The following is a 17,554-nucleotide window of genomic DNA, read 5'->3' as shown; positions in this document are numbered from 1 at the left end:
CAGCCATCGGACAACACAAAACCAATCCGTCCATCCCCAATTTATAGGGACAATTGTTCTTACGTGACAGAGGGGGTGTCAAATAATCACGAGTCTTACAAAGAGAGATTCATTGCGCAATACAAGGAGGGGAGTTCTTTATGGCCTTCAAAATACAAAGTAAAGCCACCCTTCAAATGGCTTTTAAAAACAAAAGTAGTGAGTGGTCACCCTTCAAATTTCATTTCCTAGTTGGAGTAAAACTACATGGCCTTCCTACCTACTCTCAATATTATGAATATAGATAGAGTACTTTTTGACTTTACATTGCCAAACTCAGAAGTCTTTGTGTTTTTATTTTCTACCAGGTCAGTACTTACCTTTCACTTTTGCATTTTAAATTAACTGTCCTTCAAGGTTTTCTTTGAAATGAAGCAGTGAATGACACATGGAGGGTCTCTCCTTTCTTGAAAAATTGAAGCTGCTTCATATATAGTATAGAAGTTCGATAGTAAGTTGGTAGATTCCTGTAGGCCAAGGGAAAGAGGAGTCGTGTCACAATCAAGCCTTTTACAGTTGTCACCAGTGTTCGGGAAAAATGTGTCTCAGCTTAAAAAATGCCGGTTGAGGGCAAGGGGAAAAGGAGAAATTCTGCCCCAAAATAGAGAAAAATAGTGTAAATACCTTTAAAAATGGCCTAGTTTTCGAAAATTTCCTCTCTACAAAATAAAGAGAAAGAATTTTGTATGTTTGGAAAAACGATTTCCCCCGAACGCCAGCTGTCACCAATGGCATTCATTCCGTCCTTGAGCAAGGTGGTGTTTTCCACTCGCGAGTCGCAAGTGGCAAGTACCATGTAGAAATTTAAGTCTAAGCTACCATGAACAATGTGAGAGAGAGAGAGAGAGAGAAAAGATTCGATGTCTGGATAAAGTGTTAAAACTAAAGCAGAACTGGGAGTGGGGTTCTAGGCTTCTAGCCTTTTAGACCTTTTTGTACAATCTTATATAAGTGAGGCGGTAGATGGGGAGTCGTGTAACATCAAGCCTTTTACAGCTGCTTCGTAAATGGCATTCATTCCGTCCTTGCTCATCATACGGTATTGACAGCGTCCACTCGCAAGCGCAACCTGATCTGAGATCGGCTGATTTCTATTGGTTGAGCTATCACGAGAACTGATATCAGGCGATTTCTATTGGCTGACCGCCTTTCAGTTATAGGGTCCCCTGTCAATTAAGCGGCTCCGATGATAGAGACCAGCACCCAGGCACAATGGTGTAATTTTGTATTGCAGTCGAGGTCCTCAGCTTGCAGAGGTGCTTCGCTCTTACAGTTCATGTTTCTGATGTTGACAGTCTCAGCTCTGAGCGTCCGCCTGCACTGATCGTCCGCACCCGAAATGGTGAACGGTAGTGAACCAGAGCCTCTGCGTGAATCTAGGTTTTCCTGCACTCGCCCCTCTACGTCCCAAGGGATGGGCGAATCGGCGGGCGATGGGGATCTTTCCCTCACGATGAATCTCTATTCCAAGGCACGTCTGTCATTCGTAATGCAGCACGCCAAAGAAGTCGCCAGGCAGCGCCGTGTTCGCATCGAAGACCTGCAGAGTCTGGATTTGCTCCACTATTCCGGCATGAGCGCAGTGAAATCGTTTGTGGAAGAGCAATCGAAGAGCTGGTTGTCGTTTCCAATGAGGCTACTCGATGTTGGCGCAGGGATAGGAGGGCCAGCCAGGTTTTTAGCAAGTCATTTCGATTTGGCTGTGATTACAGCAGTTGAATATATACCAGAACAAGCGCGGGTGCTCAGCGAGTTAAATGAGCTCTGCCTCCTCACCGACCGCATCAATGTCGTGTGTGCCGATTTCCTTGAAATAGAATTCCATGCAGAGAAGCACGGACTTCTGGTCTCACAGCTCAGCTTCCTGCACATGGCAAACAAGAGCTTGTTATTCAAGAAATGCAATGAATCACTGAACGAGAGCGGGTCCATGTTTGTTGAAGATTTTTATGCGTAATCGCGACTCTTGCGAAACGACGTCGCCGTCCCCGAAGGCCGTCTGCTATCCGAAGCTGAGTACAAGAGCAAAGTGCAAGCAGGAAAATTCGAGGTGACGTCTTGGGCAGAGGTGACCGGAGAATGGAGCAGTTTTGTGTGGGACAGATGTGAAGCCTTCTTAAGCGACAGCAATGAGCTCAGATACAAGGTCCCAGAGCTGTTTATCGGCTTGTCTCATTTCTACGCGCAAATGGCGAAGTTGTTCCATCAAGAGATCGATGCTGGACGGTTCCCATTAACTGCTGGTCAGGTGGGCGAGGAGTGGTTGCAAAAGCCTCAACGAGTTGGAGGGGTCAGATTGACGGCCGTCAAAGTGGGTGATGTGTGAATTTCTTCACCACTGTTCAATTTGTTCAATTTTTTGTTTGCGAGGAGTCTGTTCAATTTTTTGTTTTGCAAGGTTGGTCCAAACTTTCCATAGAAGGTATATCTAGGGCACTTTTTGGCTTGCCCAAAGGGCAAAGGTTATAGTGATGTCTTCTCTTTTTTGCTGACTAAATTAGAAAGAAGGACCGAGTTGTATTTTCAAACATTTGTTGTTTTGAGTGTCAATCTCAATGAGTGTCTTATGGCTGGTGTTCGTTGAATTTTAAAATTGAAACTTTTAAAAATGGCCTGTAGAGGTACTGCGCATTCAAGGCATTCGTTAAAATGATGCATGATTTAAAATTAAGTGTGCATGGTTATTGTTTAGGGTCTCTCTCTCTCTCTCTCTCTCTCTCTCTCTCTCTCTCTCTCTCTGCGGCCGCCATGGTCTACGAAGTTTTGCCTGCGAGGGGCTTGGAGCCGACGCGCTCATGGAAGTCTTCTATGGTAGGAAGCTCTCTCACTCTCTAGCGGTTTTGGATCTGCAAGGTGACGTGGCTGTGGGGGCCAGACGTTTGCTCCGAGATAGGGGTGCTTGGCTGCCTCCGCTTTGTGGGTCTATGCAGGAGTAGCGACCCCTTCTTTTTGGCAAAGGGGGAGGCTCTCCCTCCCACCTCCTCTTTGGGAGGCAGAGGGAGCTAGGTTCATGTCATGAGGGTGGATGGTTCGTTGATGGCAGTTGCATGGTAGTTGGCACAACCTTTGGTGCTCCGGATCGTGCGAGGCTCACCGAAACAGTCGGGTTATGGTTTTTCTTATGCACGTTGGTGGTTTGGTCTCTGTTTTTGTCTGTGATCATGTTGGGCCTAAGGGGGAGTTGCATTTTGAGGTTCCAAGGGGACGGTTTGCTCTTAGTAGGTTCTATTATGTGGCAACAGAGGTTGTGCGTCATGAAGAAGGTGTCTGGTGGTGATGATATAACATTTTTTGCAAGTATTTTGTTTGTATGGTTCTTGGTTATGTTTGCTGTTGGGCCTTGGACAAATATGTGGTCTATGGCAGGGACTATCGTTATCTTGTTGGTGGCATCCTTGGCTTTTATTTTGTTGTCGACTTTTATGGGTTGTGTATGTAGTTGGGTTAGGGCTCTCTGTAAACCCGGGCGGTCACTTTTTAGAATGTGTATGCTATCACGTGAGTTAATATGAGAGGATTATTAAAAGATCAAAATATATCAAAATGCATACATACAGAGGGGGGTGGGGTTTTTTAAATAGGCACGTAGTGTAAATATAGTATGTATATTGAGGTATTATTAATAACCTCTTGAACGCACGTGTTATAGAAAGCTTTTGATAAGTGACCGCGCCCGGGCCTGTAAAAGCTTGGGACGATGGTTCGGTTGTTGGATACTTCTTGGGATGATCTGTAGTATTTATGGCTCGGTTTGAGCAAGGTTGCCACTCCCTGTTGTGAGTTTGACCAGAAAAAAATGATGCCATGCACCAAACTTCTGTGAGCCTGTCGCATTGCTTCACTTCTCCCATGCTTAACAAGATCTCGATTCTGAACAGGCCTTGCGTTGCATTACTGAGTCTCGAGACTATATTTCTCAAACCAACATGTATGGCTGGCTGGTTGGCTGTGTGTGTGTGTGTGTGTGTGAGAGAGAGAGAGAGAGAGAGAGAGAGAGAGAGAGAGTGCTTAAAGCCTCCCCAAACAATATCTAACACTTGCTTTCCATCGCAGTCATCTTGAACTGCTAGCTTGTTGAGCCCCAACTTGCCATCTCCTCAGGCGCACTTCACCCTCCCTCTACAATGTTGCTCCTAGATCCCTTACTCCCCTCAAAGTAAACAATGATGGAAACGAGACCTGCAAGGCTACTGGTTTCTGTATGCTAGGATACATAGTAATCCAGGAAGAGACTTTGTCCTCTGTCTCTCTCCTTCCTCTAGACGCTTCCATGCGAACCATCACAATTTCAAAATCATCGTAGGAGGGGCTCTGAGCTCTCGAAGCGGCTCTACAATTGCCTTCAAAAATAGCTATTGAAAGGAAGCTGCTGGAGAAGGGACAAGTATGAGGAATGCAGCTTGTAAAGAGAGTGCTCAGTAGTCAGTATGAACGAGAGAGACCATTGAAGGCAACGCTTGTGTATAAGTATCAAATAGGGTAAATTACCCAAATACCCCTCTTATTTGTAGAAATTAGAATTGTTACACTATTAGTCTAGCCCGTGCTTTTTTTTTACTTTGAACTACATTTTCCACCCTAAAATGGTAGGCCTTGTGATTTTATCAGCTGTTAAAATTTGCCCTTCAAATTGGCATACCATGAGTCTATGCTCCGAAAAAAGTTGATTTTATGGTTCTCATTATTTATAAGTTTGATTTTATGGTTCTCATAATTCATAATGTAGCTAAATCTCACATTAAAATTGCCTTTTAAATCTAGAATATAAGAAATAAATATAATAATTTGAACTTTATAAACCACAAATAACCTCACCTATTAATTATTAATGACTCACCTTCAATTTTATTGATTAATCCCTGAAATTCTTATAAGATACTCTCGTTCTTCAAAGGTTTCTCCCACCTCACAGTATGAGAGGCTTTGACCTGTCATCAAAAGAACTGCATGGGATTTGAACCATGTCACTCAACCCAAATCTAAACTAACATAATATGGCGGAAGTGGGAGCCCTTTATAAGTGTTGAAATCTGCAACATGAAGGCTTACTACAAGAGGAGTTGTCTATAACCGCTAACATTGTCGCGAAAAAACAAAGGAAAAAGAAGAGAGAAAAATTTGCGGGGGCAGCAATAACTGCGGCTATGAAGGCGATAGTGGTTTCTCAACAATAAGCGCGGTAATAGTCGCGGCAATATACCCACTGCTAATACCGCGACCTTTTCCGCTTTTATTAGTGCGCTTATTGCCACTACATGCCAATTCAAAAATAAAGGTGCTCATTTGGGCCACTCACAAATGAGCACCTTTGTTTTTGACCTGCATAAAACAATGAAACATCAATTGTTTTTTTGAAGAGTATAAAAAATACCAAAGAACTGAAATTAAATTTACTTTACTTTGACAATTAAAAATGTAGAAGATCAACTATTTAAAAAAGTTACAATAAAAAGCAAATAGTTGTATATACATTATACCACATTGGGACTTTACGAAAGTTTTGACAAAATATTTTTCTATCTAATCCTCCTCTATCTCGTCGTGACGTTATAATTCAATTAATCTTATATATTTATCATTTCAAGCTCCCTTGCCTCGTGAGCTATAGTGCATGGGAGTTTGTCTTGTGCGAGCCTCGCGTTGTTATCTGTATGATGAGCCCATCGTAGCTTGATCGCTCTTCTCTTGAATTGTCCACTCCTACTCCGCGTCTGTCATGTTGTCACCGCGGTAACTCCCGTCTGGATCTCTGACCTGGTTGGCTGCTACGCGCTGCACATTGGACTGCTTGTTTTTTAGAAATGTCTTTATGTAGCTCATCAATCATTGTTGTGAAAAACGTTGATCGGAGGCGTTTGGAAATCTAGCTAACAGAGCGTCCTCAATGTACCGTGCATGATCGGGTAGTTGGTCTCTAAACTTTATAAAACAGTTCTTATACGTTGAATGCATAAGAATTTGTAGATGGCGTTGAAATGCCCTGTCCTGTGCTGTGCCAAAATCCACCTCCCCACCATATTTAACCCTATAGTAGCGTCCATGTGTGTATGACACGTGTGCGTCAGTATCCTCGTCCTCTGCGTCAAGGGCGGCACGCTCTAAAAGTGGGGACTCCGTTCCTCCGCCACTACCAAAACATGCGAAACCACAAGATCCGTCGTTGCTTCGTCTCTCACGGTGCTCGTTGCCCTGAGACGAGCGTCAACACGCGCTGCCACCACAGGAAGTCCGTCGACGATGTTCTGGCAAAGCAGGAGTGGAATGGAGTGTCATAGGACCCTGTGATGCCATGGGAGTAGGACCCTGTGATGCAAGGGGAGTAGGACCCTTCGATGGAATAGGAGTAGGACAATAGGAAGGGAGAGTAGAGGGAGGTGCCGTCGGTGAGAGGCTCTGTAGGTAAGGAGTCCCTCCGTGACTCCCCCATGGTGTAGTCTGCGGAGAAATGCCGTAGGTTGTAAGCTGCTGCTACTGCGGAGTGTAGCGTCCAAACAAATCCTCCGTCAAACGGAGGTACTACTCTCGTAAAGAGATAGCCCGTTGTAAGTCAGAATCTATGACCGGTGGAGGAACTTGAGAAGAGTAGGTATAGGATGACCATGCTTGAAAAAACCTATGACACTCATGGTTTTGGGTTAAGTACATAGAAACATTCTTTATTTCTTTGCTTGTTCTCATCGACTCAAGACTCGGATCCACTGGAGGCGATGTCCACCCTGGGTAGGAGCCTACTTGAGATGCGAACCAACCAAAAGAAGATCCAACTGGCTGCTCCTCACCAGTTGGTCTTTCGTCTGACATCTACATTACAAAGAGCAATATAAGATTAATCTTTCCATCCTACTCACTCATCTATAAATACGTACACAAGTATATTAGCACACAAACACATAGATACATATACATACTAGTAGACCGAAGTAGAGGCTAGTAGTGACAAAGGTCAACTGCACCTCTTTAGATATCATCGCAGTTTCAACTGTGGTAAAACCAAAGGTGTATTGCGATAATCCATGCATGAGTGGATCAATGACCGCAATGCCACGATAAAAAAAGACTATACCCAAGAGGAAGTGTTTAACCTTCGGGCGCTATGCTCCCGTACTTAGTGCTTACATACATGCATAAACAAATATATATGTATACACATATATATGTTATGGTTGTAAATGTAGCCATCATTTTGTGTTGGCTATCAACGTTTAAGTGATCAATTCATCGTAACATTACAATTCTCTCCCAGAGGATATATATATATTAGCACACAAACACATAGATACATATACATACTAGTAGACCTAAGTAGAGGCTAGTAGTGCCAAAGGTCAACTGTACCTCTTTAGATATCATCGCAGTCTCAACCATGGTAAAACCAAAGGTACATTGCAATAATCCATGCATGAGTGGATCAATGACTGCAACGTCACCATTAAAAAATGACTATACCCAAGAGGAAGCGTCTAACCTTCGGGTGCTATGCTCCCTTACTTAGTGCTACATACAGGCATTTACAAATATACATGTACGCACATATATGTTATGGTTGTAAATTATAGCCATTGTTTTGTGTTGGCTGCACCTAGATTCAACATCTAAGTGATCAATTGATCGTAACATTACAATTCTAATGTAATGTAATAAGTAATTCCATTTCTCTCACCGAGTCTCTCTCTCTCTATCCCTCTCGCTCTCCCCTTCTCAGTAGTACAGTTGAACTACGAAGCGGAAGCTTCATCCCAGAGTCATGCCTGCGTCTCCATGTAAAGAAAGCACTTCGTTCAACAAAGCATCCTCGCCTTGAAGGTAATCTTGGTGCTAGTTGCTCAAGTATCCCTTTGGAGCCCAATTTTCCTCTCTCTATCTCTCTCTCTCTCTCTCTTTTCCTATCTCTCTCTTTCTCTCTTTCCCTATCTCTCTCTATTCCTCTTTCCCTCTCTCTCTCTCTCTCTCTCTCTCTCTCTCTCTTTCCTCTCTTTCTCTTTCTCCGTTTATCTCCCTCATTAATTATCTCTCTCTATTTATCTACCTCTATCCCTCTTTCTCTCTCTCTCTTTATGTATTTCTCTGTCTCTTTCTCTTTCTCTCCCTCTCTATCTATTTCCCTCCTTCTCTCTCTCCATTTATCTCCCTCTCTTTAAATTTATCTCTCTCTCTCTCTCTCTCTCTCTCTCTCTAACATTCTACCCAAACAATCATTTCCAGACGTGCCTAACAAATCATTTCCAAACGTGCGCAGCAAAGAAACCATTTCAAATAAGCCGTGCAAAGCAACCATTTCCTAATGAATGAGGTATGTTATGGATTCTCTATTTTCTCTAGTTTTTTTGGATTTATACGTGTGTGTGTGTATGTGTGTGTGTGCGGTAGAAAACCAAAGAGAAAGAGGAGGGATGTACTTTTGTGTTTACCTCTTTCTTTGTAGCGCGGTTGAGGTTCGACTAGGTTGAGCTTCCAAAGACGATGGCGGAATACCCCTTCGTTGAAACTTGAACGAAACTCTCTTCGACGAAACTTGGGAAGCTTGGAGAAGGAGAGAGGGGAAAGGGAGAGGAGGAAGGGAGAGGTAGGGGGGGGGAGGCTTGTTGAAGGAGAGAGAGGGAAGGGAGAGGTGGAGTGGGGGACGGGGGGGGAAGCTTGGGAGTGATGGCAGAGAGCAAGAATGCAGAGTATGTTGTAAAAACGCAGCATACTCTGTCTTCTTGCCTATTTTAGGCGCCAATTATTACCATGGCTATTACTGCGGATATTACCGCGAATATTATTGCTTATATTACTGTGGCCAATCATTTCAAACGGATACATGCGAATCCAAGCTTGCAGGGAGGGGAGGGGATACAAACCATCCTATCTATCCTTAGCTATATATTATTGCATTTTTTAGCCTTTTGAATTTTTTGATGAAGATTTTTAATTTTTTATGGATACTTTATTTTGTAGTACTTTTAAATGTTTATTAATTGTATTCTTTAAATTCTCTTTTAGTTCAAAAATAATTCTTTGAATTTTATTAATTGTATTCTTTAAATTCTCTTTTAGTTAAAAAATAATTTTAACACTCATTGTCATTTATTCCCTTTGACTTTAGCTATATGTAATTTTTCTAATAGAATTAAGTGCTTTTCTAATTATTTATTTTTTAGAACACGACTAAATAAACAACATTTTGCATGTGCAGGACATCGAATGGGATGATTGTGGTTCCCCTGGAGGCACAGAGCGAAATCGGTGGCTCAAGGAAAAACTACCTTGTCCTTGCGCCAAGTGCAAATGGACAATCCTTCGCTTGAGGCACATTGCTTTGGAGCACGTGGAGAACGAAGGGCTTTTGCATTCTCAAAAAAGCGCTCGGAGAGATGATAGCGCAACTCACTCGTCGCTTGAGGAGGTGTCCCATTGGTCTGTGTTCGATGGTGGTGCACCGACGCGCAAGGCCGAACGGCAAAGGCAAGAGCGATTGGGCGATTTGGGTACACCACATGGTGATCCTCCCGTTGGCTCTATGTTGGCATCTTCGTCACACTTTGAGGTAGAGGATGAGCACATGTTCGACATGTGTGACGAGTTACTAGCTCATGAGCGCGACGTGTACGAGGAGGATTGTCAGCCCTGCACTGAACAGTCTGCCGAAACGGATGATAGATTGATGACGAGTGTCCGAACACGGTACTCGGTGCTCCGAGCATCGTTGGAAGTACTCAACTTGCAAGAAAAATTTGGTTGAAGTAATGCAAGTGTCGATGCACTACTTTTGTAAGTATGAAATATGGCTTTTATATAATCCTCCTCTCTCTTTATGGTGTCGTCTTCTAGGAATTATAATAATACGCATGTTTGTTTTAGTTTGATGGACAAAATATTGCCAGAAGATCACCACATGTCTCTAGATCGTCGACAAGCTAGATCATATGTCACTGCACTTGGAATGGAGTATGAGCGTATCCATGCGTGCGTCAATAATTTCATGCTACACTGCAATGAGTATGCACATGCTACCTCATGTCCCATGTGCGGGAGACACGATACAAGACAGGAGGGGCCTACCCCGTAAGGTATTGAGACATTTTTCATTAATTTCTTGTATCCAACACATGTTTAAAAGCAGGTCTACAGTGGAGCTTCTCACGTGGCACGCCAACCCTCGCTCAAATGATGGAATGATGTCTGTCCCTGTCGATTCACCTGCATGGAGGCACATCAAAACTCAATGGCCAGAGTTTGGGTTGGAGCTTCAACACTTGAGGCTTGGGTTAGCAAGTGATGGTGTCAACCCCTTCGGCACTAAGTCTACTTCATGGAGCACTTGGCATGTGGTGATCTTCAACTATAATATTCCACCATGGAAGACAACCAAGAAGGGCAATATACTTCTTTCCTTGCTTGTGCTAGGGAAGTACAAAGTGTCAAATATCGACATTTATCTCGAGCCCCTCATCAAGGAGTTGGAGGAGTTATGGAGAGGTATTTCTGTTGTCAATGTCTCACTTGTAAAGGGAAGGAGAGAGGCCCAAGTGAGAGGAATCTTTATGTGGACTATGCACGACTATCCTGGGCTTGGAGAGATTTTTGGTAACCCCCTTTTCTCTCTCTCTCTCTCTCTCTCTCTCTCTTTCCCTCTTTTCCTCTCTCTCTTTAGTTACTTTAGTTCACTCATCTCTCTAACCATATGATATGTATGCCGGGTTGTCCACATCGGGGCACAATGCATGTCCTACTTGTGGGCCATCGTTGGTGACGGAGAGGCCCGATTCCTTGCACAAGGTAGTCTATCCAAAGAACCATCGTTTCTTACCCCAAGGGCATAACAAGCACAAGGCTCCAACAAATGGGAAGACTCCTCTAAAGCTCACGAGGCAGATTGGGCAACCATTTGGGAAGAACACCACAACAATAATCCGGCTCCGTGTCCTCCACCAAAAGGTATGTCAAGGTATTCCATATTTTTAAGGCTTCCATATTGGAAGGACCTAAAAATACAACACCTCTTGGATCCCATGCACATATTCAAGAATGTAGCCCAAACACTATGGGACCACAATATTGGCAAGAAGGACTCTTTGGGTGCGAGGGAGGATTTGAGGCTTTTAAAACGTCTCCCCGCCTTTGCTACTCCACGGCAAGCCCCAAATGGAAAGATTGTGCTTCTTAAATCACCATGGATGCTAGCCAAAGAATAATTAGACAAGGTGAAGGGTACCATTGCCTCTATTTGTACACCAGCAGGATACATGAGGTCGTTAAAGGGAGATTTCACAAAAGCGAAGAAGGATGGAAGCGTTCAATTGTATGGGTTGAAGTCCCATGATTGACACAAGATGATTCAAGTAATTTTTATACTCCCTATTCTATCTATAGTTTGTGTGTATGACTATCACTCACTTTCCCTTTCCCCGATTTACATTGTAGTTCATTCTGTCGGTGAGTATGTGTATATGTCGGGACAAGAAAGTCAGGGATGCTATTTTCAAACTAGGAGAGGGTGAGCTCCAAGGAAATTGAAATAGATGCTTGCCCTGCTGCTCAAACACTTGCAACAGAAACTGTGTGTGCCATTGAAGATGCATTTCCTCAATCGGTCCTTCTTAGTCAAATTCACCTCTTGGTTCACGTGGTGGAAGAGATAGCTATATGTGGAGTAGTGCACGCACGATGGATGTTCTTCTTAGAGAGATTTTTAAAGAATCAAAGATTTTGTGTGGCTACGGTCTCAACTAGAGGCATGTATGGCCAAAGGATGGATCGTTCAAGAGGCATTTGTTTACATATCAGAGTATTTGGCACAAGTTAATCCTTCAATTCCCCGCATGTGGTCAGACGAGGAAGATGCAAGGATGACTTCACACTTGCCAAGTGTAAAGGGGAAATCACTTAACATGGATATGAATCTATCTCGAGTGGTTGATAACTTTTGCATTCTCAATGCAAAGATTATGACCAAGTGGGTGGACTTGTGGACAGTGGCAAAGACAAGGCATTTGCAAGAGAGAGAAGCATGTAAACAAGCACATGGAGGAAGGAGGGCACCCCTAGTGCCTAAACGCCTTGCATGTTTCCTAGATCTCATTAGTGCAGAGTGGATTCATGAGAGAATGACCGAGGTAAAAGCGCGCGGAGAACACATCACCAACAAAGAATGGGAGTATGCACAAGGCTGCGTACCAAAGGTAAAGTACTCATATACCTAAACCATATTGTAACGCTATTTTTTGAAATTATCTTTAATATGTATCTGTTAAATTAATATATTTTTCTATTTTGTAATGCCTTTCCTTTAACTCTATGTGGTCAAAGGGTCGTCACTTTTGTACACGCCACATTGACGAGCGTAGAACCACCATGGATTGTGTCATCATGGACAACTTTGAGACAGATGGTGATGAAGCCAAGTACTGCGGAACTATTGAAAGGATACTAAAGGTTGATTTTAGAACCTTTCATAGCTTCATCTTCAAGTGCAAGTGGTTTGCAAATGTGTCTAGACGACGTGAGAATGGCCTCTACATGGTGGACTCTAGTGTGTATCACATAGGGAGGTATGACAATATAGCTTTACCGTGCAATTGTGAGCAGGTGAGTGACATGTACCGTTTTTATTCTTATTTACTTGTAGCGTTAGTTATACCAATGTTACTCACTTTGAGCTTCTATTTTATAGGTCATCTATATCACAACAATCCACCAACCAGAACTTTGGTTCGTAATTCCCGTAACACCTCGGGGAAGAACCATTTTTTCCACTAATGAAGTGGAGACTATCTTCGACCGTCTTCCACCTCCGACTTTGGTGAGGTGGAAACAGAGGAGAGGGAGGTTGATGAATCAAGTCCGGTGGCAGCAAGTCTTAGCGAGGATGATTGTCATGATGATGAAGATGATGAAATGGAGGATGATGAACTCGAAGATGATGAAGGCAATGCATCCACAAAAGATAATTCCAATTCTCTCTTTATTGATTTAGGAGCCATGGGCTTAGAATTGGACGATGCTTCATGTAGAGATCTTTTGGAAGATGATTCATAAACATTTTGCAGTTATGAAGTTATTTGGTCGTGTAATCCATTCATCTCTCTCTCCCTCCTCTTCCTCTCTTTAGATTTGAAAATATGCTCAATTATGTTAATCAATTGACAATGATTATTTTAGTTGTAACCAAGTGTAATCTTATATCCCCCGCCTCCTTCTCCCCCCTCCCTCTCTCTCTCTCTCTCTCTCTCTCTCTCTCTCTCTGTCTCTCTCTCTCTCTCTCTCTCTCTCTCTCTTTCTTTCTCTTCTTTTTAAAATTTAAAAATTATATACAATTTTTGTTAATTTTTATTGAGAGGAGGAAAACACCAAAACTTGAAGAGGGGGGGGAGGGAGGGGTTAAAGCGGAATTTGAAAGTTTAGATGCTAAATTTGGATGTCGGATATAACAACGGTAATATGTGTGGTAATAACAACAGTAAGAACTACGATAATAACAACGGAAATAGTCGTGATAATATTTTAAACACAAAAAACACCCCGCCCTCCTCTCTCTTGTTTCTCTAATTGAATTTGCACCTTCTCTCTATAAAATGCGGTAAAATAGCACGATAAACATTTGGAGATTTTCATAGTGTATGTAGCCCTCTCATCACTTTCACCATGCCCCCCCCCTCCTCCCCCACCCCCCACATGACAATGCTAGCATACACATGTGTGGACACGCTAGAGTGTATGGCTTGTCTCATGAGAATATCTCCTCTTCAAGAACTATTTTGAACCCCATCATGGGAAAATGACCCTTAATCTCGAATCAAAATAGTAAGTAGTCCCTCTTGATAATCTCGCTTCTGTGTCCGTCATCCACTAGTACTTTCCTAAAATTGATTCTATAGAGTAGTCATCTACAGAGTTGTACGCAGATAGAGAACAGAAGGACTGCAGAGACAACGAAGAGAGGGAAGGGGTGTTGAAGACGATGGAGGAAACTCGGTAGGGGTGCTGAAGATAGCAGTGCCCACCTCCTCTCCACTTGGCAGCAAGTACGGCCACTGCCAGGACTGCAACAACAAGACTAGGGACACAGATACCAAGGGGAGGGGAGGAGAGAGAGAGAGATGCATGGGGAATATGCCGGATTTAGAAATTTAATGCTTGTGCCTCTTGAAAGGACATTAAATCACTTGGGAGAAGAGACAAGCAATCTTGCCCAAGTTTCGCTTTCTAATATCTTCAAAAGGAGTACTTGGAAAAAACTCAATTCTCCAAGCCGAAGAACTTAATAAAGCTTCTAATGCAAATACAAGCATTGGAGCAGGTTTCAAAGATTCCAAGAGCATACAATGGAGACCCTGTTTTAGAATTCCCTCCTACCATGGGGAAGGTACAATGGATTCCAAGAGCATACAATGGGGACCTTGTTTTAGAATTCCCTCCTACCATGGAGAAGGTGCACCATATGGATGCAATGGAGCACAAGTATGATCCTCATTTGTGGTCAAAGCTTCAAACATCCAATATAGTTTTCCGTGGAGTGGTTAGTCTCATTCATTGTCTGGGATCTTTCAAGTGCATGAATGAACAATGCACCTCCTTGGTCAATTATCATATTGCCAATACAAGCCATTTCAACGGCCACCTACCCCAAGGCAATATTCTGAGATACTAGATAAGAGCCTTACATGCCATTTTTGTAAGGAAATTGCTTTTTGTAATGCATCATGTGAGTATGTAGTGTACTATGTCATGCCAGTGGATGAGACAGCAACCCGACTCATGATTCATCGTGGCAAACATATACATGATGTGCGCAGCGGTGCATCCAAGAAACTAACGGATAGCACGAATATGATGGTACAAAGGATTTTGACCGTTGATCCACATGTAGTAGCCAAGAAAGTTCAAATGTGCTTAGCAAAGGAAATTATTAGCACAACACTTCTTCACAGCAATAATAAGGACAAAAGTTTAGGTGAGCAACAACTATTTGGAATTGCAGAAGGGTTGGAACCCTGGTGCAAGATAATTGGTATGTGTATTTGTCATTATCTTGTTTCAATGCAAAATTAAAGTATCGTGTATATTTAGTCCCAACACTTTGGCAGGTTTTGAAGGGCAGGTTCTCACTTCATATCTAATCATAGGTAGGATAAAAGGGGTTAATGATGCGTTAATGGTAGCTAATCTTTGTGGCCCAAACATTCTACAAATTGTCCTTTGGAATTGTAGTTTAGTACTCACAATGATATAAATGTTATGAATAGCAATTGGGACAAGTTGTGTATATAACTCGTCTTGATTCATAGCAAAACCAAAGAGAGGCTTAATTCTTAGAGAAAAGAGAATCTTCCATAGTTGTTCGAGCTCAATAAGAAACACTAAAAATTATCGTAAGTGAGCTAATGTAGGTAAACAAGACAAGAGACCTCTAAGTACTAGACACAAAGAAAAATAAGGGTCGGAAGAGGAAAGAAGAAAAATACACTATATGGACCTTGCAAATTTGAGCGTGAAATAAGGAGTGTGGCACATCTTTTTAAAAACCCAATCTCGCGAGATAGATGCCGCTCCAATGAGGGAAACAAGAGATTCCCTTATACACGCTTCTTAAATTGCCAAATATAGGGATTTCTATACGATTATAAAAGGGGGAGGGATTCCGGGCCCCTCCCCCAGACACACATAACAACCTCCTTGCTTAGGTGCCTCCAAGAGAGTGTTCCCTGCACGTCAATACGAGAGAGAGAGAGAGAGAGAGAGAGAGAGAGAGAGAGAGAGAGAGAGATTTTACTATTGTCCTTGGAGGTCAAATATGACCTATGGGACCAAAGTTGCATGTGATGTAGTATGTGTATGGCTAATGAGTGACTCTCGATGCTCCAAAATTGTGGTGCTGAGAGTCGCAATGGAGAGCCCACACTTTGGCTAGGAGAGGAAAGTGTGTAGGTCTAAGTTATGGCTGAAAATGTGAGAGAAGCAAGTTCGGATGTGACCAAAAGCTGAGCACTCTAGTAGTGCGTTTTACTCAGACTCTCGAACTTGCAGTGAGCATAATGTGCACAATCGATTTGACTCTTCTCCATTGCCCCAACGCCCTATCTCGCATCGAAGGAAATGGGAGCTAAGCCGAATGGCTACGATAGTGCGTATCGTCGACAACGGGATATGCTCAAGCATGTAACTGTGAGTACGGTTTCCTCTTTCAACAAAGAACATGGTTTTGTAGTTGGGGCAATATGGGTGGTGTAATGTATGAAGCGTGACCCACCGGATTTCTCCCAAGCCGTAATACATTGGTGTTGTGGAAAAGCTTCATTCACTTGGGAGTCAATTGAAGCATCATGTACCAAGTGTAATGCATCCCATCTCCCAAACCACTTTTTTATGTCTTGCATCCATCCCGTGCTCAAGATCTTTCTTTTATGCGTCTTTTGAACTTTTTTTCTTGCTTCCCATGCAATTGTAGGAACTTGATGTGAGGGGTTTTGACGCATCTTTATCATGTACTCCACAACCCTTTCCATGCCCATAACCTCAATTGGAAGACATCCCGACTTAAGAAGTAGGAGCATATATGGTGTTTGTGTCTTCACTTGGAGAAAGTTTGTGAGAGAACGCTTTTGAACATTCTCAAACTCTTTCCAAGTAGACTTTGAGATGCTCCCGCCCCACACTTCAACTCCATAAAGAAGAACCGGTGTCACCATTGCATCAGAAAGATACTTCTTGAGAACCCAACACTTGATGTTTCCCGCATTACACATGTTCTTGTGACAGGTCAACCTTTCAACAACACTTCCACAAAGATTCCATGAAGATTCCTCAAAATATTCTCTAAAGATTCCATATGAAGATGCTGATGAAGTGATGAAGATGAATGCTTTAATGTGAAGATACAAGCTCATGGACATCATCGAATATCCCATTATTATCATTTTGAGCCATTACGGCCACTTTTGTAATGTTTAGGAACTTCATATTTTAAGTCGACAGTTGTATTTTGGCCACAGATGCTTGTTGGATGAGCAAAGCCAGCTCACGGTGTTGTAATTAAGCTCTATAGAAGCCTAGGGACAAATCAGGTCATTTTGGCCGGACATTAGGTTTTCTAAGGTTTAGTATATAAACCAAAACCTAAAGCTTTGTAAGGAGACTTCTAATAATCTTATCTTCTGTGTCGATTGGGAGACTGCGAGAGAGTGAGAGTGTGTGTGTGTGTGATACAAGAGCTACGGTGGTCGGAATCGCAAACGGAGAGCAGCAGCGTGTTGCCCACGAGGAGAACTACGCGTTGATGCTTACATCACGTGCGTTCTTCTATGTTTTGGCAGATTCACCCGTACATTGTCCGTTTTTGCATTTCAGCATATCCACGCAATTAGAGTGAGTAGAGCTACGCATTAGACATTTTAGTTTTTGGAAACGTCGACCTGCAAAAACCTGTCAGACATCCTACGCAATTCTGCACCGGGTGTTTTTGGGTAGGGTTTTGGGTCACGGACCTTAGGGAGAGTGGCCTATTGGTGTTGATAGGATATCCCTCAAGTTTCGTAAC

General features: G+C 42.8%; 1 protein-coding gene across 1 annotated transcript; it reads left to right on the top strand.

The window, feature by feature from the left end:
* The first annotated feature begins 2,227 nt into the window (after positions 1–2,227).
* On the top strand, positions 2,228–13,130 carry LOC147441336 (uncharacterized). Its single transcript, XM_086483422.1, has 4 exons — positions 2,228–2,350; positions 9,215–11,360; positions 11,443–12,606; positions 12,692–13,130. The coding sequence occupies exons 1-2, from the start codon at positions 2,228–2,230 to the stop codon at positions 9,758–9,760; spliced, it is 669 nt and encodes a 222-aa protein (XP_086339548.1). The 3' UTR covers positions 9,761–11,360; positions 11,443–12,606; positions 12,692–13,130.
* The last annotated feature ends 4,424 nt before the right edge of the window (positions 13,131–17,554 follow it).

Source organism: Adiantum capillus-veneris, chromosome 15, assembly GCF_014529385.1.
Source record: "Adiantum capillus-veneris isolate H3 chromosome 15, ASM1452938v2, whole genome shotgun sequence".
NCBI classification, from domain to species: domain Eukaryota; kingdom Viridiplantae; phylum Streptophyta; class Polypodiopsida; order Polypodiales; family Pteridaceae; genus Adiantum; species Adiantum capillus-veneris.
This window is presented reverse-complemented; position numbering and strand designations above follow the sequence as displayed.